The 20,686-nt window shown below is 45.1% G+C and overlaps 2 protein-coding genes across 12 annotated transcripts in view; one reads left to right on the forward strand and one right to left on the reverse strand.

Annotated features, from left to right (window-relative positions):
- LOC138770946 (alpha-1-antiproteinase-like) overlaps nucleotides 1-20,686 on the reverse strand; it is an 86,961-nt gene that overhangs the window by 54,635 nt on the left and 11,640 nt on the right. The window contains exon 1 of one of the 10 annotated variants that reach the window (XM_069950293.1): nucleotides 9,358-9,394. The exons of the other annotated variants lie outside the window; for them this stretch is intronic. The gene's annotated coding sequence lies outside the window, so the exon portion shown is untranslated. Of the gene's footprint in view, nucleotides 1-9,357; nucleotides 9,395-20,686 lie in introns of those variants that run through there. 10 annotated transcript variants of the gene reach the window in all.
- Nucleotides 7,921-19,698, forward strand: LOC138770950 (MAPK-interacting and spindle-stabilizing protein-like). 2 transcript variants are annotated; one of them, XM_069950298.1, is made up of 4 exons: nucleotides 7,921-8,005; nucleotides 15,839-15,866; nucleotides 16,615-17,806; nucleotides 19,430-19,520. In XM_069950298.1, the coding sequence occupies exons 2-3, from the start codon at nucleotides 15,843-15,845 to the stop codon at nucleotides 17,758-17,760; spliced, it is 1,170 nt and encodes a 389-aa protein (XP_069806399.1). In that variant the 5' UTR covers nucleotides 7,921-8,005; nucleotides 15,839-15,842; the 3' UTR covers nucleotides 17,761-17,806; nucleotides 19,430-19,520. The 2 variants fall into 2 exon arrangements, with proteins under 2 accessions (XP_069806399.1, XP_069806400.1); XM_069950299.1 differs by lacking the exons at nucleotides 7,921-8,005; nucleotides 15,839-15,866 and having other exon boundaries at nucleotides 16,664-17,806; nucleotides 19,430-19,698.

The following is a 20,686-nucleotide window of genomic DNA, read 5'->3' on the forward strand; positions in this document are numbered from 1 at the left end:
AGGGCGGACACACTGCCCCCTGCTGGTGTGATGATGTAGGAGCCATCATACAGGACAGTGTTCCCTCCTAGTAGTGATACAAGGATACTAAGAGCTCAATGATATGTACAGAGCATGGTGCAGTCACATGTGTTGTCTCTCATGGCTTCCAGCTGCAGGATAATGCTCCCACACACAGCACGGGTTTCCCAGAAATGTCTCCACCAGACTGTAACCCCTTGTTTGGCAGCCGGGTCACCAGATTTATCCGCAATGATAGGATGTGCGGGATCTACAGGCCGCCCAGCTGCAACATCTGTGGGGATATGTGCCGCAAGACGCCAGGAGCTGTATACCACCATGGCCAACCGTATCTCATCATTTATTCAGGCTGAAGGCGTCACACTGTATCTCATCTCTTACACAGGCTGGCGGCGCCAACAGGGTCCTAGAGCCTTCACACAACTGTACAGTTTTCCCAAATAAACTTTTCCTTTCTCTTTAATATTCTAATCACATATATCATCACTGTATCATCATATATCATCAATATATACAGCCATACAGCCCAGAGACTCTTCAAAGTGAACGTCTGCTGTCTTCTCTGCCTAGTGCGTTTACATCAGGGGTGTGAAACTCAAATACACGGTGGGACAAAATTAAAAAATTGGACAAAGTCGCGGGCCGACCCTGATAAGTATTGAAGAGCGCATGCGGCAGTTCTAGCACTGTCAGAGCAGCGTGCGTTGTTCCTGGTACTGTCAGTGGAGTGCGTCTCCCAGCGCTGTGCACTATGATAAAAGACATGATAAATTGCTATGATTAATCCCCAACCCATGTAATAGGCGACTCGCCCAATATTGCCCCATGTAGTAGCCAACCTAAGCAAAATTGCCCCACATATTAGCCAGCCCACCCAATAGTGGCCAAATAGTAGCCAGCCCCCCAAGTGTCCCATATAGTAGCCAGCCCTCCCCAGTCTCTTATATAGTAGCCAGCCCCCCAAGTGTCCCATATAGTAGCCAGCCCCCCCAATAGTCTCATATAGTAGCCAGCCCCCCCATAGTCTCATATAGTAGCCAGCCATCCCCCATAGTCTCATATAGTAGGCAGCCCTCCCCCATAGTCTTTTATATAGAACCAGCCCTCCCCCAGTCGGTTATATAGTAGCCAGCCCTCCCCCAGTCTCTTATATAGTAGCCAGCCCTCCCCCATAGTCTTATATAGTAGCCAGCCCTCCCCCATAGTCTTATATAGTAACCAGCCCTCCCCCCAGTCTCTTATATAGCAGCCAGCCCTCCCCCATAGTCTCTTATATAGTAGCCAGCCCTCCCTCATAGTCTCATATAGTAGCCAGCCCTCCCCCATAGTCTCTTATATAGTAACCAGCCCTCCCTCATAGTCTCTTATATAGTAGCCAGCCCTCCCCCATACTCTTATATAGTACCCAGCCCTCCCTATAGTCTCCTATATAGTAGCCAGCCCCCCACGTGTCCCATATAGTAGTCAGCCCTTCCCCATAGTCTTATATAGTAGCCCCCCCCCCCCCCATAGTCTTATATAGTAGCCAGCCCACCCAATAGTCTTATATAGTAGGCAGCCATCTCCCGTAGTCTTTTATATAGAACCAGCCCTCCCCCAGTCTGTTATATAGTAGCCAGCCCTCCCCCATAGTCTCTTATATAGTAGCCAGCCCTCCCCCATAGTCTCATATAGTAGCCAGCCCTCCCCCATAGACTCTTATATAGTAGCCAGCCCTCCCCCATAGACTCTTATATAGTAGGCAGCCCTCCCCCATAGTCTCTTATATAGTAGCCAGCCCTCCCCCATAGTCTCTTATATAGTAGCCAGCCTTCCCCCATAGTCTCCTATATAGTAGCCATCCCTCCCCCATAGTCTTATATAGTAGCCAGCCCTCCCCATAGTCTCTTATATAGTAGCCAGCCCTCCCCCATAGTCTTATATAGTAGCCAGCCCTCCCCCATAGTCTCTTATATAGTAGCCAGCCCTCCCCCATAGTCTTATACAGTAGCCAGCCCCCCCCCATAGTCTTATATAGTAGCCAGCCCACCCAATAGTCTTATATAGTAGCCAGCCCTCCCCCATAGTCTCTTATATAGTAGCCAGCCCTCCCCCATAGTCTCTTATATAGTAGCCAGCCCTCCCCCATAGACTCTTATATAGTAGCCAGCCCTCCCCCATAGTCTCTTATATAGTAGCCAGCCCTCCCCCATAGTCTCTTATATAGTAGCCAGCCTTCCCCCATAGTCTCCTATATAGTAGCCATCCCTCCCCCATAGTCTCTTATATAGTAGCCAGCCCTCCCCCATAGTCTTATATAGTAGCCAGCCCTCCCCCATAGTCTCTTATATAGTAGCCAGCCCTCCCCCATAGTCTCTTATATAGTAGCCAGCCCTCCCCCATAGTCTTATATAGTAGCCAGCCCTCCCCATAGTATCATATAGTAGCCAGCCCTCCCCCATAGTCTCATATAGTAGCCAGCCTCCCCCAATAGTCTCATATTGTAGGCAGCCCTCCCCCATAGTCTTATATAGTAGGCAGCCCTCCCCCATAGTCTTTTATATAGAACCAGCCCTCCCCCAGTCGGTTATATAGTAGCCAGCCCTCCCCCCAGTCTCTTATATAGTAGCCAGCCCTCCCCCATAGTCTTATATAGTAACCAGCCCTCCCCCAGTCTCTTATATAGTAGCCAGCCCTCCCCCATAGTCTCTTGTATAGTAGCCAGCCCTCCCTCATAGTCTCATATAGTAGCCAGCCCTCCCCCATAGTCTCTTATATAGTAGCCAGTCTTCCCCCATAGTCTTATATAGTAGCTAGCCCTTCCCATAGTCTCTTATAGTAGCCAGCCCTCCCCATAGTCTTATATAGTAGCCAGCCCTCCCTCATAGTCTCATATAGTAGCCAGCCCTCCCCCATAGTCTCATATAGTAGCCAGTCCTCCCCAATAGTCTCATATAGTAGCCAGCCCTCCCCCGTAGTCTTTTATATAGTAGCCAGCCCTCCCCCATAGTCTTATATAGTAGCCAGCCCTCCCTATAGTCTCTTATATAGTAGCCAGCCCCCCACGTGTCCCATATAGTAGCCAGCCCTCCCCCATAGTCTTATATAGTAGCCAGCACCCCCCCATAGTCTTATATAGTAGCCAGCCCACCCAATAGTCTCATATAGTAGGCAGCCCTCTCCCGTAGTTTTATATAGAACCAGCCCTCCCCCAGTCTGTTATATAGTAGCCAGCCCTCCCCCATAGTCTCTTATATAGTAGCCAGCCCTCCCCCATAGTCTCTTATATAGTAGCCAGCCCTCCCCCATAGACTCTTATATAGTAGCCAGCCCTCCCCATAGTCTCTTATATAGTAGCCAGCCCTCCCCCATAGTCTCTTATATAGTAGCCAGCCCTCCCCCATAGTCTTATATAGTAGCCAGCCCTCCCCATAGTCTCTTATATAATAGCCAGCCCTCCCCCATAGTCTCTTATATAGTAGCGAGCCCTCCCCATAGTCTTATATAGTAGCCAGCCCTCCCCATAGTCTCTTATATAGTAGCCAGCCCCCCACGTGTCCCATATAGTAGCCAGCCCCCCACGCGTCCCATATAGTAGCCAGCCCTCCCCATAGTATCATATAGTAGCCAGCCCTCCCCCATAGTCTTATATAGTAGCCAGCCCTCCCTCCCCCATAGTCTTATATAGTAGCCAGCCCTCCCTCCCCCATAGTCTTATATAGTAGCCAGCCTTCCCCCATAGTCTCATATAGTAGGCAGCCCTCCCCCATAGTCTTATATAGTAGCCAGCCCACCCAATAGTCTCATATAGTAGGCAGCCCTCTCCCGTAGTCTTTTATATTGAACCAGCCCTCCCCCAGTCGGTTATATTGTAGCCAGCCCTCCCCCATAGTCTCTTATATAGTAGCCAGCCCTCCCCCATAGTCTCATATAGTAGGCAGCCCTCTCCCGTAGTCTTTTATATAGTAGCCAGCCTTCCCCTAAATCTGTTATATAGTAGCCAGCCCTCCCCCATAGTCTCTTATATAGTAGCCAGCCCTCCCCCATAGTCTCATATAGTAGCCAGCCCTCCCCCATAGTCTCATATAGTAGCCAGCCCTCCCCCATAGTCTTTTATATAGAACCAGCCCTCCCCCATAGTCTCTTATATAGTAGCCAGCCCTCCCCCATAGTCTTATATAGTAGCCAGCCCTCCCCCTATAGTCTCATATAGTAGCCAGCCCTCCCCCATAGTCTTTTATATAGAACCAGCCCTCCCTCATAGTCTTGTATAGTAGCCAGCCCTCCCCATAGCCTCTTATATAGTAGCCAGCCCTCCCCCTATAGTCTCATATAGTAGCCAGCCCTCCCCCATAGTCTCTTATATAGTAGCCAGCCCTCCCCCATAGTCTCTTATTTAGTAGCCAGCCCTCCCCCATAGTCTTATATAGTAGCCAGCCCTCCCCCTATAGTCTCACATAGTAGCCAGCCCTCCCCCATAGTCTCTGATATAGTAGCCAGCCCTCCCCAATAGTCTCTTATATAGTAGCCATCCCTCCCTAATAGTCTCATATAGTAGCCAGCCCTCCGCCAGGCTTATATAGTATCCAGCCCTCCCCCATAGTCTGTTATATAGTAGCCAGCCCTCCCCCGCAGTCTTTTATATAGTAGCCAGCCCTCCCTATAGTCTCTTATATAGTAGCCAGCCCTCCCCCATAGTCTGTTATACAGTAACCAGCCCCTAGAACAGTTGTTAAAGGGAACCTGTCACCCGTGGACGGCCCCCCGGAAACCACCCTACCCCTGGATACAGCCCCCCATACTTATCCCATTAGTTTGGACTCGCCCAGCGCAGGAGGTGTGTGATGACGTCACTGCAAAGCCGGTGTTGGGAAACCGCTCACAAACTCCTAGGCTGCAGGCTAAAAACTGTCTGTGCCTACAAGATTATACTATGGGTGGTCCGAGCGGCTGTCCAGACCACCCATATTATAATCTAGTGCGGTGGGCCAGATGCAATTCAATCTGTGAATTGCCTGGTGGGAAAAAAATAATGACTGGTCCACATCAATGTTCATACCTATTAGCCATTCTCCAAGCCTGGCAGGATGTAGATATTGATGTAGATGGTGATTTTTATCCTTCTCCTCACAGGTTAGATAATATATACTTTCTTTACTTTTTTCTTTATTTTTGCCATGTTGATAATTGAAACAAAAGGAAACAAGTGATACAGGATAAACCGGTCCTGAAGATCCGGCCTGTGCTTGTGTGTGTGGCAGGATCTGTCACTCGCACATGGTAAAATAGGGAGAGACGGCAGGATACAGAACATCAGTGGCTTCCTAGGAAGGACGTATTACATGCACTGCATAGAGAGAGGGACATCTGGGAGGTGTACAGAAATGTTGCAACCTCTGTCCATATCAGGGACTGTCCAGAGCAGTAGCAAATCCTCATAGAAAACCTCTCGTGCTGTGGACAGTTCCTGACATGGACAGAGGTGGCAGCAGAGAGCATTGTATCAGACTGGAAAGAATACACCACTTCATGCAGGACATACAGCAGCTGATAAGTACTGCAAGACGAGATTTTTAAATAAAAATAAATTATAGATCTATATAACTTTCTGACATCAGTTGATCTGAAAGAAAAAGATTTTCACTGGAATACCCCTATAAAATGTGCACTAAAAAATAAAACACGCTGTGTAAACTACAACGGAATATAGCCTCAATGTAAAAAGTGGTCAGTCACATGTCTACTGGTCAGAGATCATCAGAAACCCTGAAGGGGGGACAGAAATAAAGGGATGTATATGGTGTAGTAGTAATAATAATAATAATAATAATAATAATAATCACCATCATCCTCATCAATATAATAAAAAATAATAAACAAACCTTAATATACTCATAATAAATCAGCAACACAGTAAATAATAATAATCAGACCTTAATTTACGATTGATAAAGAAAAAATAATTGTAGGCAAAATGATAGCACTGTTTGCATGCAGCAGATAGGTAACACTGGGTAGTTTTTGCAGCATGTGCATGGATTCTGACACAGATTTGCCTGGTGTGAACATGCCCCTTTTTTTGTTAACATGTGAAAAAACCTATTTAAAGGGGTTATCCAGGATTTGAACAAAGCACAACTGCTTTCTTGCTAAAACAGCGCCACCCCTGTTCTCAGGTTGTGTGTGGTATTACAGTCCAGCTTTATTCACTTCAAATAGAACGGAGCTATAAAACCCCACACCCAAACTGAGGACAGGAGAAGTGCTGTTTCTGGAAGAAAGCGTGCATGTTTTTCTAACACTGGATAAACTCTTTAGCATAAAGGGACATTTATTAAGACTCAGGTACGAATTGGGCCCCACCCCCTTTGCCTCAGTTGGGGTCACTTAGGCTGCGTGCACACTACGGAATTCCTGCGTATGACCCGCGGCGGATTCCGCCGCTCGTACCGCACGCATCTCTGCCCGTGTCATTGACACTATTCTATGCACGGGCGGATTCAGCATTCCGCCGAAAGAAGTGACATGTCAATTCTTTCGGCGGAATGCGGAATCCGCCCGTGCATAGAATAGTGTGCGGGTACGAGCGACGGAATCCGCCACGGGTCATACACGGGAATACTGTAGTGTGCACGCACCCTCTGGGTCCATTTACACAGAAAGATTATCTGACAGATTATCTGCCAAAGATTTGAAGCCAAAGCCAGGAATGGATTTGAAAAGAGGAGAAATCTCAGACTTTCCTTTAGGACCTGATCTCTGTTTATAGTCTGTTCCTGGCTTTGGCTTCAAATCTTTGGCAGATAATCTTTCTGTGTAAATGGAAGAGGTGTCTGGTCCAACAAATCAACACCTGCTTCCAGATTTACCCAAATCATGATAAATGAGGCGCGGGAGGAGGACACGCTTCCTCCTCGCCTTGCTGCATCCTCCACACATTTTCATCCTCCCATCCTGTCAAGCGTTATTGCTCGAATATTCGACTACAATTGAATAGGTTGAATAGCTATTCGATTGAATACTATTCGCTCATCACTACTTATCAGCTGCTGTATGCCCTGCAGGAAGTGGTGTATTCTTTCCACTTCTCTGCTGCCAACTCTGTCCATGTCAGGAACTGTCCAGAGCAAGTAACAAATCCCCATAGAAAACCTCTCCTGCTCTGGACAGTTCCTGACATGGACAGAGGTGGCAGCAGTGAGCACTGTATCAGACTGGAAAGAATACACCACTTCCTGCAGGATGTACAGCAGCTGATAAGTATGGGAAGACTTGAGATTTTTAAATAGAAGTAAATTACAAATCTGTATAACTTTCTGATACCAGTTGATTTGAAAGAAAAAGATTTTCGCTGGACAACCCCTTTAAAACCATGGACATGAATGAAAAACCTGATGGACCCAATAAACTCAATGTTACGCTCATGTCCATCCGGCTCTGTATTTCGTGCTGCATAGACTTTACGATGGAGGCTTGTGATAAATCCATGTTTCTCCACCGTCCGACTCTAATGTATATGGAGGTCTCCTAACTTTATCAGGCGTATTGGATTTTAGTTACCTGCCCCTTCTGTTTTCTGGAGATAAGCCACCACCCCCGGTATCTGGCAGCGGCTCCCCATTCACAAGACTGAAGGTGTATGGGAAACACCTGGGCTGTGGAGCCCCCAGCTGATGATAATTACAAAGAAGCATCTATCGTTTACTGTGGTCATGAAAGAGTTAAAGGGGCAATGCTGACGGACAGACACAATGCAACTTTTACATACATACATACATATATATATTTATATTCAGAATAAAAACCAGTGAGTCTGAGTTTTTGGTGAGTGTTTGTGCTGTGGGTCTCTCTCTATATAGAGAGCCAGCAGAGGGTGGGACACATTCTCAGCCTTTGAACCTGGGCTGGGTGATGAGGACGGGCGCTTCCTCTTCCTGGGAGGATCCACTCAACTTCTCGGCTCAGACTCCACTGCAGACCACAGGAGACCCTGCCTGTCCTAGAGGTACTCTATCCTTCTCTCTCCATAGGTTACACTGTATCTATAATATATCCTGGTCTCTTATATATCAGGCTGGGAGCTGGACACGTATCACCGTGCCGACTGTATATAGAGTCGCTATAGGTGAAAGCAAACAAATCTCTCTTAAAGGGACAGTGCTATGGTAGAGACCTGCGAATTTTAATAATAATCATCATCTATAGTTGGACGCTATCTGTTATCAGCCCCGTAGCCGTTGCTTTATCCGGCCTCCATGATAGACACCGGTCTTTTGTAACGTATAGTAGACGATTTATCGGTCTCTAATGTGTCTTTGTACCACAACTCCCAGCACTGCACTGTGTTAGGGACTACTCCAGGAAGATGATGGAAACCACGGCTATAGAATACCGACATGGCAATTGTCTAATACCATCGCATGCAATAAGATACTAGCTCTATAGATTGAGCCCATTCCTGTACGGCTGGGATGGAAAGGGTTAAGTAGTGTGGTGACAACCCTGACTAGCAGCAGGCGGGTCTGGTCCGACCTGTTGGTCTGAGTCAGGTTATTTGATTATCAATACTTTAACTTTCCCCTTGAAATAGCTTAATGGCCCGTCCTGGCGTCTCTGGGTCAAAGGTCGGGAAAGCCCTAAGAATGTATATACCTACTCTGAACTTTGTCCTGCCGTATACGTCTCTCTATCCGGAACGTAGAGATGTGTTTATTAGGGATGAGCGTACCAGCTGAGGTTTGGGTAGTATGAACCTGATTCCCGCTGTCTGTCCGCGCCGTGGAGAGGGTGGATACAGCCTGAGGACCGCCGCCTAGGCAGCAGCTGGTTCGCTCATCCCTAGTGTTTATACACACACAAAAAATTACATTGTTGGAGTTAACTGCGCTAAATTTATTAAAGGCCATGTACTTCTTAAAGGGGTTATCCAGGCTTAGAAAAACTTGCACCTTTCCAGTCCTAAGGTTAGGTAAAGGTTTTGCAGCTCAATTCCATTAAAGTGAATGGAGCTGAACTGTAATACCACCCACAACCTGAGGACAGGGGTGGCGCTGTTTTTGCAATAATCTTGGGGAACCCCTTTAATAAATTTGGGCTGTCTGTGAGTGAATCATGTGTGCATGTATAGATGGCAGGTTTGGGCCACACCCCTCCCAGTAAACCACACCCACTCCAACTTTTGTGCAATTTTGCTGATGCAAAACTACAATTCCCATCATGCCTGGACAGCCAATGTGAAAGCTAGGCATAATGGAACTGTAGGGCAACAGCTGGAGGCCTGTGAGTTTGACGTAAAAAATGCAACAAATCCACAATTAAAGGGGCTATACAGATGTAGGAAAAATAGGCCGTAATTACTTGGGACTCCTGCTGCACCCAGTGTGATGTCTCACAATCCTCCACTTCCTCCTGACTGAGGTAAGACATCAGCGGGCCGACACTGCCATGATGTCTCCATCTCAGAAGCAGGAAGCAGCGAGATGATTGTCACGTCATAGCTGGAGCTGCAGGGGAGCCAGGGAGGTGAGTACTCTTAAGTAGCTACCCAGCTCACACATTGGTTGGCATGGGTCACAGAGCATGACACATGGATTCTATCCAGTACTGAAGTGGTGGGGGCCCCAGGAGTCAGTGTTTTTACATCCTATTTGCTCACTGGCTCCCCCTAGTCATACCAGTGCATTACTGCGGCTGGTATGGATGAAAGGGATCTGCTGAGTGTGTGGAACGATGATGTCATGTCTATTTTAACCAGAGTACAGATGCCATCTCTCCGCCACGCTTAATCCCACGTTTAAAGGGAATCTGTCAGCTCTCAGATATGACCCCGGCTGCTGTGTTTTTTTTTATACAGCGGGTCAAGATTTGTACAATCACAGTTCATGCCTGAGAGATGACAGATTCCCTATAAAAGTTTTCTGGGCATACATAGGACCTTTAACATAAAATCCTATAAGACACAGCTACTTTCTTGCAAAAACAGCGCCACCCTTGTCTTTAGGTTGTTTGTAGTATTACAATTCGGCTCCATTCACTTCAATAAACTTCTGCTGCAGAACCCACATCCAAACAAAGGACAAGAGTGGTGCTGTCTTTGGTAGAAAGCGGTCATGTTCTTCTAATCCCTTTAACAGAACCGACTGCTTCCATATCTGTGTGGTGCGGGCACTGTTGGCAAACCACAGAGTCCACTTAGTGATTGACAGCTTCTTCTGTGTAGGTGTACAGACAGATGGCTGTCAGTCATTGATTAGGACCGCCCACTGGACTCCTAACCCAGATTTAATTCAGTAATAAACAAGTTATGCGAAATCTAGAAAAACGATATATGAATCTGTTCAGCTTCTCCCATTACGTAACAGACTGCTGGCAAATTGGATAATGTTTTAAAGGGGAACTCCAACGAAAACCTTTTTTCTTATAAGTCAACTGGTTTTGGAAAGTGATATAGATTTGTAGTTTACTTAAATTTAAAAAAATCTTAAGGTCACCAAATCTCTTCCCATACTTATCAGCTGCTGTATGTCCTGCAGGAAGTGGTGTATTCTTTCCAGGCAGAGACAGTGCTCTCTGCTGCCACCTCTGTCCATGTAAGGAACTGTCCAGAGCAGGAGAGGTTTTCTGTTTCAATATATTTTATTGAATTTTCTCCATAAATTATTGCATACATAGCAAGTTTTGCAATCAAAAAGGAAAAATATTTTCAGCACATTATATAGTTAAAGTATAAAGAAAGGCAAAGAAAAGTAAACAAAAAACACAGTATGACATATATTCAAGCAATGTGTGTCTTTAGGTGTTATTCATAACAATATGGTAATTCTGCATGTATTGTGTTCATACACGCAGTTATCCTATGTTCATAAACAAATAATAAACAAATGGTAAAAACTATTAGAAGAATATTAAGGTGAAAAGAGTGAACTTGACGTCCATGGTGACCACATCTCTCTAAATTTGACAATAGTATTGTTGCCATAGGCTATAGCCTCCTCGTATTTATAAGATCTGTTTATCTCCTGAACCAGCTCAGTTTTGGATGGTATATCAGGTGTTTTCCAACGTCTAGTAATTAGTAATTGTGCTATTGTTATGAGCAGGCAGAATAGTAATCTGTGTTGAGGTACAATATTTTGTATTCCCAGAAATAACATCGCTAGCTGTGGTGTAATAGGCATTGGATATCTGAAGATTTCGTGGATTATATCCAAAACTTCTGACCAGTACTTAGTCAAGAGAGGGCAACTCCAAATAACATGTATTAAAGACCCTTCATTACCACAATTCCTCCAGCACATTTGCGAGGAAGAGGGGAACATTTTATGAAGTTTTAGAGGGGTGTAATACCATTGTAGTCTGGTTTTAATGCTATTCTCAACATGTGAGACGCAGTGGAGGGCTTTATGTGACCAACGAAAAGCTTGTTTCCAATCATTTCCGGAAGGTGATATATTTAGTTCTGACACCCATTTTTCAAAGGGGCCTATAGGCTCAAACATCATTAGGTTACCTAGTAGATTGTATATATGTTTAATGCCTTTCGGTTGCAAGTTAAATAGTCGTGTGAGCTCCGAACTATATTTCAAGGAGGTGTGTTTCTTTGTCATTAGGTAGTGTCTTATCTTTAAAAATTTATAAAGGTCTTCTTTGGGTAAATCATAAGTATTTTGTAGTTCTAAGTACGAGTGGAGAATGCCCTCTCGGAACAACTGGTTTACTTCAGATAGGCCACGTGAGATCCAGTTAGCTAAGTCTATCGTAGGAATAGCAATATGAAGTACATCCAATGGCACATGAGGTAATATAATATTTTGTCTTTTGCCTACTGCAGTATGTGACACAATCCAGGTTTTTAACCCTGCCATTGTGGTGCATGAACAAATTTTTGGGGTGGGTAGGTGCCATAGATACGCATACATTAGAGATTTTAGTGTATATGGTTTGACCAAGCACTGCTCAATAGTCATCCAAGGAGGAGTTGTGCTGTTTTTAAACCAAGCGTAAGTTTGAGACATAATAATAGCTCTGTGATACAATTCAATATCTGGTAATCCAATTCTGCCTGCTGAATTGTGTTTATAAAGTAATTTGTATGAGATTCTGGGTCTCTTGGAACCCCATAAATATGTTAATAATATGGTTCTGGTAGAGGAGAAGAACTTCTTTGGCACACCTATGGGAACATTACGAAATATATACATCAATTTAGGGAGCAAAAACATTTTAAATGCATTGAGTCTACCAAGCCATGAAAGTTCTACCTTGTTAAATTGAGTTATGTCGGATCTCAATGTATGTAAAAGCGGCACATAGTTTTCATTATACAGGTTTTTGACTGGAGATGTCAGGGAGATGCCTAGGTAAGAAATTTTTGAGTTTTGCCAATCAAGGGGATATAAAGATTTTAGTTGGTTAGATTTTTCTATAGGAACATTAATTGGGAGAGCTTGTGTTTTATTAGTGTTTAATTTATAATAAGAGATTCTTCCGAATTTTTCTAGGGTGAGTAGAATATTAGGGAGAGAGACCAGAGGGTCAGATACCGTTAATATTATATCGTCTGCATAGAGGGAAAGAGTATGTTTCTCTTCTCCAATAGCTATCCCCTTAATATTTTCAGACGATCTAAGGGCAGTAGCCAGCGGCTCCAACGTCAAAACAAAAAGAAGCGGGGATAACGGACATCCCTGTCGGGTTCCATTAAGTATTTGGAATGGAGATGACAGGGATCCATTAGCAAAAACCTGAGCCGTTGGTGCTGAAAAAATAGCGCCAATGGCCCTATCAATAGGTCCAACAAATCCCAACCTCCGAAGCACCGAGAAGGCATAGGACCAGTTGACCCGGTCGAACGCCTTCTCGGCGTCCAACGAGAGAACCAGCGCCTCCTCCCCAGTTTTTTCCAAGTAGTGTACAATATTTATTAGGCGCCTGGTATTTTCTGTACCCTGACGGCCCTTAACGAAACCTGTTTGATCATCGCATATTAATTTGGTCATTATTGGGGCTAAACGTTAAGCAAAGATTTTTGCATATATTTTCATATCACTGTTTAACAGCGATATCGGGCGGTAGTTTTGGGGGACATCCTGGGTCTTGCCTGGCTTGGGAAGGGTGATTATTAGCGCTTTTTGGTTTTCTGTGGGAAATTTTCCGCTGTCCACTACGCCCAAATAAAATTTGAGTAAGCTGGGGGATAAGATATTACTGAATGTTTTATAATATAGGTTCGTAAGTCCGTCAGGACCAGGAGACTTCCCTAAAGGAAGTTGCTTTATAACCTTTTGTATTTCTGTTATGGTGATTGGAGTGTTAGTAAACTATCTATTTGTTCCTTAGACAGCTGTGGGAGATTAATTTTTTCCAGGAAGTAGTTAATCTCCTCCTGAGATGGGTGATGTAAGGATGGATCTTTTTCAAGATTATACAGTTTAGTGTAATAATCTCTAAACAGGTTAGAGATTTCCTGTGGGTCTATCACCTTGCCCTTGCCCGAACTGTCTATCATATAAGGGATTTTGGTTTTGAGGTGTTTAGCTTTTAGTTGGTTAGCCATTAATTTATTTGCCTTGTTACCTTGGGAATAATATTTGATTTTTAGTTTTCTCATGTGTTTTTCAAAGTCGGACAGGAGACATTCAGCTAACTGTCTTCTTAGTGTGTTGAGTTTTTCTAGGTGATGTTTTTCCTGTTGTTTTTTGTTTAGGGATTCATATTGCTTTATTTCTTTAAGTATTGAGTTAATTTTTTGTGATTTTTCTTTTTTGATTTGGTGTCCTAATTTAATAAATGTTCCTCTAATAAAAGCTTTATGAGCGTTCCAAATATGGGCAGGGTTGATATCATCAGTAGAGTTTGTTGCAAAATATTCAATTAAGTCTGATTCAACTATTTGTCTATAATGGGGATGTGATAAAATAAAAGAGTTACACCTCCAGAGGTAGGTTGGCACAGTTTTGGTGAGCTCATGAATAGACAACGTAATTGGAGCGTGGTCAGACCACGAAATGTCCCCTATGGTGGTGTCTTTAATCTGGTATAGTGTATTTCTATCAGTTAGAAAAAGGTCTATATGTGTATAGCTATTGTGCGAACATGAGAAAAAAGTATAATCTCTTTCACTACTATGTTTCGCTCTCCAGGAGTCAAATAAGTCTTCTTTCCATAGAAATTTGTTAAATTCCTGTGAGGAATGGTGGGTATTGGAAGTCGTATCAAGGTGGGGGTCAGGCACCAGATTGAAGTCCCCACAATATATTACTCTCTCTTGTTGGACTTTGGAGACATGTCTATGTATTTTTTGGATAAACTTTAGCTGATGGTTGTTAGGTGCGTAAAGATTGATTAAAGAGCAGGAGAGGTTTTCTATGGGGATTTGCTGCTGCTCAGGACAGTTCCTGACATGGACAGAGGTGGCAGCAGAGAGCAGTGAGTCAGACTGGGAAGAAAACACTTCCTGCAGGACATAAAGCAGCAAATAAGTATAGGAAGACTTGAGACTTTTAAATAGAAGTAAATTACAAATCTATATAACTTTCTGAAACCAATTGATTTAAAGGAAGATTTTAGCTGGAGTACCCCTTTAATAACCCTGGAAATCAATTTAGAAAGAACCAAACTTCCAGAAACGGCGCAGCTCCTTCATTTCCCCAGTTAGTGTGTGATATTGCAGATGAGTTCCAATGACTTGAATGGAGAAGAGCTGTAATACCACACACAACCTGAGGACAGAGTATGGCGCTGTTATTTCAAAAAGGCAGCTATGTTTAATTCATGAATATACTGGATTTTTGCCCAAAAGAACCAGCTTCCACTTGCTGGGTGACATAACTAAGTTTATTTAGGTATCTTCCGATGTTGGCGTCACTGCCTTCTAGTTAGATCCCTGGATACTTTACATTTTTACAGAACTACGCCCAAGCTGTCAACTAATACTGCAGAGAAATGGTGGAAGGAGGACGTTAGTCATGGAAACAAATACCAGTGTGCAAAAGGCTTGGTGTGTAGGTCACCGAAGTGGAGATCTATGTTATATGTGACACAGATGTTTCTTAAAGTGACGGTGTCCATTTAATTATTTATTTTGTCAGTGTGATTTAGGCAGGACCACATAGAAACATGTCCACTGCAAGTCTGTGAGGGGTAGTGTTTCTCCTTAAAGAGATAGTAAAGGCCTTATTCCACGGAACGATTATCGTCCGATATCGGCTGTTACGGGCGATAATCGTCCCGCGGTATAGAGGGCAACGATCAGCCGACCTAGTTTACTGATATAGCAGCGATCTGCTGCCGACGCTTTGTGGAACAGGAGCGGCGGCAGCAGACCGGCGCTATCCTCTATGGGCTGCCCAGACGATCTAGCGATCACCCGGGCGACCCCCTCCCACTTGCTGCTGCCGTGTGGAATAGCCGCGTCAGCGAGCGGTGAACGAGAAGCAAACGAGCAACGCTCGTTTGCTCCTCTCCGTCGGGCCGTGAAATAGGGGCTTAAGGGCCCTATTACACGGGACGATTATTGTGCGAAAAATCGTTTTATCGGCCGAATTTAAACGATGATCGTTCTGTGTAACTGCAGGCAATGATTGTAAAATCGTTCGTATGTCGTTGATTTAGATCTGAACCTAAAATTATCGTTAATCGTTCTTTGTAATTCCACATTTGTTCGCACAAGTTCCGCATTTGTTCACTAATCGTTCAGTGTAATTGCACATTGGTCATTGTTTTGGAATAATCGATCATAGTAACGACTGTAACTAACGACCATCGTTCGGGCCGGCTGCATATACAAGGTAAAATCACAACATAACATTGTAATTTTTTTCCCCCTTGTCTTTTTCAGTGCAATGTCTGGAGCAGATGATTTTTCGGTAAGTGATTTTTTTTTTCCGCCAAAACTACAACTCTCATCATGCCTGGACAGTCGAAGCTTTAGCTTGGGCTATCTGGGCACAATGGGAATTGTAGTTTATCAACAGCTGGCGGGCCTGAGTCCCTGGTCTGACACCCCTGGTTTGGGGTTTTTGGAACGATAATCGGCCTTATCCGGCCGATTATCGTTCTGTGTAATAAACACAACGCTCAGCCGTTGACAGCGATGATCGGCTGATCGTTGATATTGGTGTGGACCTATAATTGTCGGGCACCGACTGCGCATCGCTACATGTAATAGCGGTGCGCGTCCGGTGGCTGACGATTTGCAAAGTGCGTACATTATTTATCCATGGTCCAGGGCTGCTCCTGCGCTCTGCTTCTCCCCGGATCCTGCGTGCTGCAGCTTCGGAGCGTCCTGTCTTAGCTGACATGCCGCTCAGCCAATCCCTAGCCTGGACCACTGTGGCCAGTGATTGGCTGAGTGGCCTGTCAGCTAAGACAGGCAGCTCTGAAGCTGCAGCATGCGTGACTGGGGGAGAAGCGGAGCGTAGAAAGAGCCCTGGAACATGGATAGGTAATGAATGCAGTTTAGCAAGGGCTGCAAGGACATTGGTAACTATGTCCAGGCAGCCCTTGTTAAACGATTATCGGTCCGTGTAGTAGGCCCAGTAAACGAGTTATTATTGGTCCCCCATCGGGCCATGTAATAGTACCCTAACTCTTGTACCTTCTCTTTCTCGATAGCTGCTGGATGCATTATCAGATACTACTCCTGCCAAATCTAAGAATGTAAGCAACCCAAAAGATAGTCAGCAACCAGGTGGATCAAACCCCTGGGGAACAAATCCAAGTGCTCCTTCCGCCCCTGGTTTCACACCATATGGGCAAGGCCAAGGAGGAGGATCCTATCCTAGTGGTGGATCTCAGCCAGGAGCCCCAACACACCCATACCCCTCTGCTCCTCAGCCAGGAGCACCATCACAACCATATCAATCCGGACCGCAGCCAGGAGCACCAACAAACCCATACCCATCTGGACCTCAGCCAGGAGCACCATCGCACCTGTACCCATCTGCACCGCAGCCAGGAGCACCGACGCACCCATATCCATCTGCACCCCAACCAGGGGCTCCATCGCAACCATATTCATCTGGGCCACAGCCAGGAGCCCCATCGCACCCATATCCATCTGCACCCCAACCAGGGGCTCCATCGCAACCATATTCCTCTGGGCCACAGCCAGGAGCCCCATCGCACCCATATCCATCTGGACCTCAACCAGGAGCACCAAGCGCACCTTCAGGTCCTGGTGGGCCTTACCCAGGAGCTGCACCTGGACAACAGCCTTCTGCGCCAAATGCCCCGTATCCTGGAGGACCCACTGGACCCTATCCAGGAGCCCCTGCGGGACAACCAAATGCCCCATTCCCTTCACAACCTGCTGGGCCTCATGCAGGAATGCCCACAGGGCCACAACCAGGAGCTCCCACTGGGCCTTATCCAAATGCACCTGGGCAATACCCTTCAGCTCAATATCCTTCAGGTCCCACTGGAATGCCAGGACCCTATCCTAACCCTTCTGGGGCTCCAGGTCAACAATATCCAGGTGCTCCAGGGCAAGGTCCTGCACCAGGTGGTTCTTATCCAGCACCTTATGGTCAGTCAGGTCCAGGACAAGGTGGGCCTTGGTCTTCTAATCCATGGGGATCACAGGGTGGCAGCCAGTATCCAGCAAACCCAAGTCTGCCATACCCAACCACTGGCCCATTCCCAACTCCTGGTGCTGCATCATCTGTACCATGGGGTGCTGTGCCTCCTGGTCAGTGGGGGCCATCTGCACCCTTTCCTGGAGCTGGTGGATCGTACCCTAAACCAGGCTCTTATCCATGAAGCGGACTATCCCAGCATCTGCCTCCACACCCCAGAAACCCACCAAGTGAGTACATGAATTCTTTTTTTTGTGTGGTGGTGTTACCTTGAAGGGAACTTGCAAAACACAAAGTTCGTATGGAAAGTGGTAGAACAATAAATGGTATTCATGTTCTGTACTGTAGATAAGGCTCAGGGAATATTGGGTCACAATTCACTAGGAAAGTTATTAAAGGGGCGTTCCACAGAATCTCACCTGCTGTCAGATTTGTAATGGTGCTGTTCTGTTGGGGCTGGTTTATGCCTTTAGTGCAGGGATGGAGAACCTTGGACCCTCCAGCTGTTGCAAAACTACAATTCCCATCATGCATAATGGAAATTTTAGTTTTGCAACAGCTGGAGGGCCCAAGGTTCCCCATCCCTGCTTTAATGTGTCCTGGCACATAGGAAACACCCTTTTAGCCAATGTGATGGCATGAGAATGGGATGCGGGGGCTGGTACTGACAGGAGATAAGGGCAGGTGAGTACAGGTTTTATTCCTACCCCACCCTGAGCAGCATTAAATGTAGAAATATTTCCCCTTTAACATTAAGTTGTGAACTTATGTTAAAACTACGACCATACGTGCTGGAAATTATGTGGATTTTCCACAGCCAAAAAGTTCAGAGTATTTCTACACAGCCAACAATTTTGGTTGTTTTGCAGTTACTGGGACTCTACAGACCCTCTATACTACGCAACACAGGACACGGCCCTCCTCCTATACTACACCACACAGGACACGGTCCCCCCTTTATACTACACCACACTACACAGGACAACACCTCTATACTACGCAACACAGGACACGGCCCTCCTCCTATACTACACCACACAGGACACGGCCCTCCTCCTATACTACACCACACAGGACACGGTCCCCCCTTTATACTACACCACACTACACAGGACAACACCTCTATACTACGCAACACAGGACACGGCCCTCCTCCTATACTACACCACACAGGACACGGCCCTCCTCCTACACCACGCCACACAGGACACGGCCCTCCTCCTATACTACACCACACTGTCTGTGGGGTTTCCCGGTCACTGCAGCTGTAGCTCTTACTTCTAGTTTAGTCTCTGATGTGACAGGCTGCTAGTTTAGTCTCTGATGTGACAGGCTGCTCAACCAATCACTGGCCGAGACGGGACAGCACTGTGGACAGTGATTTGCTGAGCAGCCTGTCACTTCTGAGAACAGGACCAGAAGTGAGAGCTACAGCTGCGGTGACTGAGGAATCTCACAGACAAGGCCTGAGGACACCAAAGCAAGGGCTGCACGGACATCGCTAACTATATAATCTCCCTTTCTGCACAATAACCATCTGTGTAATAGGCTCTGTAATGGTGCGTTTACACAGGCAGATTTATGACAGATTTTGGAAGCCAAAGCCAGGAATGGATTTGAAAAGAGGAGAAATCTGTCTTTCCTTTATGACCTGTTGCCTGTTTATAGTCTGTTCCTGGCTTTGGCTTAAAGTTTTTGACACAAAAATCGCTAGCTTACAAATATACAGTATATAGGTATATATCGAATGATGGGCTCTATTATATAGGGAACTGCCTCTATCTAATATGTTATGATTATGTACTATGTAGGTTATGTACTTATGTGTAGTAATTTATTTTTCCTCCTCTTAGATTTCCCTTTATAGAAGAATATGCGATGTAACTCGGCCATCGTACAACAGAGACAATCGGAGACAGCCAAAAAGAAATAAATAAGTAATGGAGGATGTGAATCCGGCTACATCGGCTCTGCTTCACCGCTCTCTAGGGTGCCAATATACTGATGGTGTGGCCGCTCCTCCGGATACATTATATAGACTGTCTTACTATTTCTATAGATACAAGGAAAATATATTTGGATACAAAGATTATTCTGTAACTTCTTTTTGTATATATATATATTTTTTTTTTTTTGGTTGTATATTGACTAGGAATATTTTTAAGGGATTCTCCAGGAGTATAAAAACATGGCTGCTTTCTATTAGAAACAGCGCCACTCTTATCCTCTGTGTGTGCACGGTACTGCAGCTCAGTTCCATTGGAAAGGCAAAACCACACACAACCTGAGGACAGGGGTGGTGCTGTGTGTGAAAGAAAGCGGCTATGTCTTTTCTAATCCTGGATAACCCCTTTATAAAAGGGAATTCCACCTAAAGGTGGCAAATAGGCAGAGCATTGGTGGAGGCTAAAAAAATGCATTGATGTCATTGATTCTACATGGAATTATTCTCCATTTGAAGGAGATGTCTAGTAATGGACATCTGGAGGACTCCTAGCTCTATATACTGTGTGTATGATTTAGGTGGTATTCCCCTCTAATTATGGTTACATTCTTTCCTATTTGGTTACGGTTTACTGGGATCTCTAGTCATCACCTAGGTCACTTTCTCTATAGCGCCACCACTGGGGAAATTTGGCACTGCACAGTCCAGTTGAAATGAACAGACTGGTAATACTTTTTTTAATAGGTTTGGTTCATGACAAATTTAAAGGGAATGTCCATTGGGAATATAAAATTGATAGGAATGTACTAATCATGAGGTTCTGTAACACTAGTGTAGAAAAAATATCCTTAAAAACACATATACGTCTACTTTTAAAAGGGTTGTCTGAAACTAGAAGAAAAGTCTTGATTACTATAGGATTGGGTTGTGGTTGTATCTGGTGCTGCAGAATTTACTTGAATAAGCTGCAATACCGGGTACAGCCACAAGTGGCGATATTTTAATAAAAAAAAAAATTACATGACCCGTTTTCCAGGATAACTTCCCCTGATGTGTATACATGCTATTAGCCCCCATATATATATATATAATTTTATTCTCTAGCTTTATTCTCTAGCTTTTCACCAAAGATCTGTGGGTCACAGGCAGGGTGACGTGGATGGCA

The sequence above is a fragment of the Dendropsophus ebraccatus genome, chromosome 13 (genome assembly GCF_027789765.1).
Source record: "Dendropsophus ebraccatus isolate aDenEbr1 chromosome 13, aDenEbr1.pat, whole genome shotgun sequence".
NCBI classification, from domain to species: Eukaryota; Metazoa; Chordata; class Amphibia; order Anura; family Hylidae; genus Dendropsophus; species Dendropsophus ebraccatus.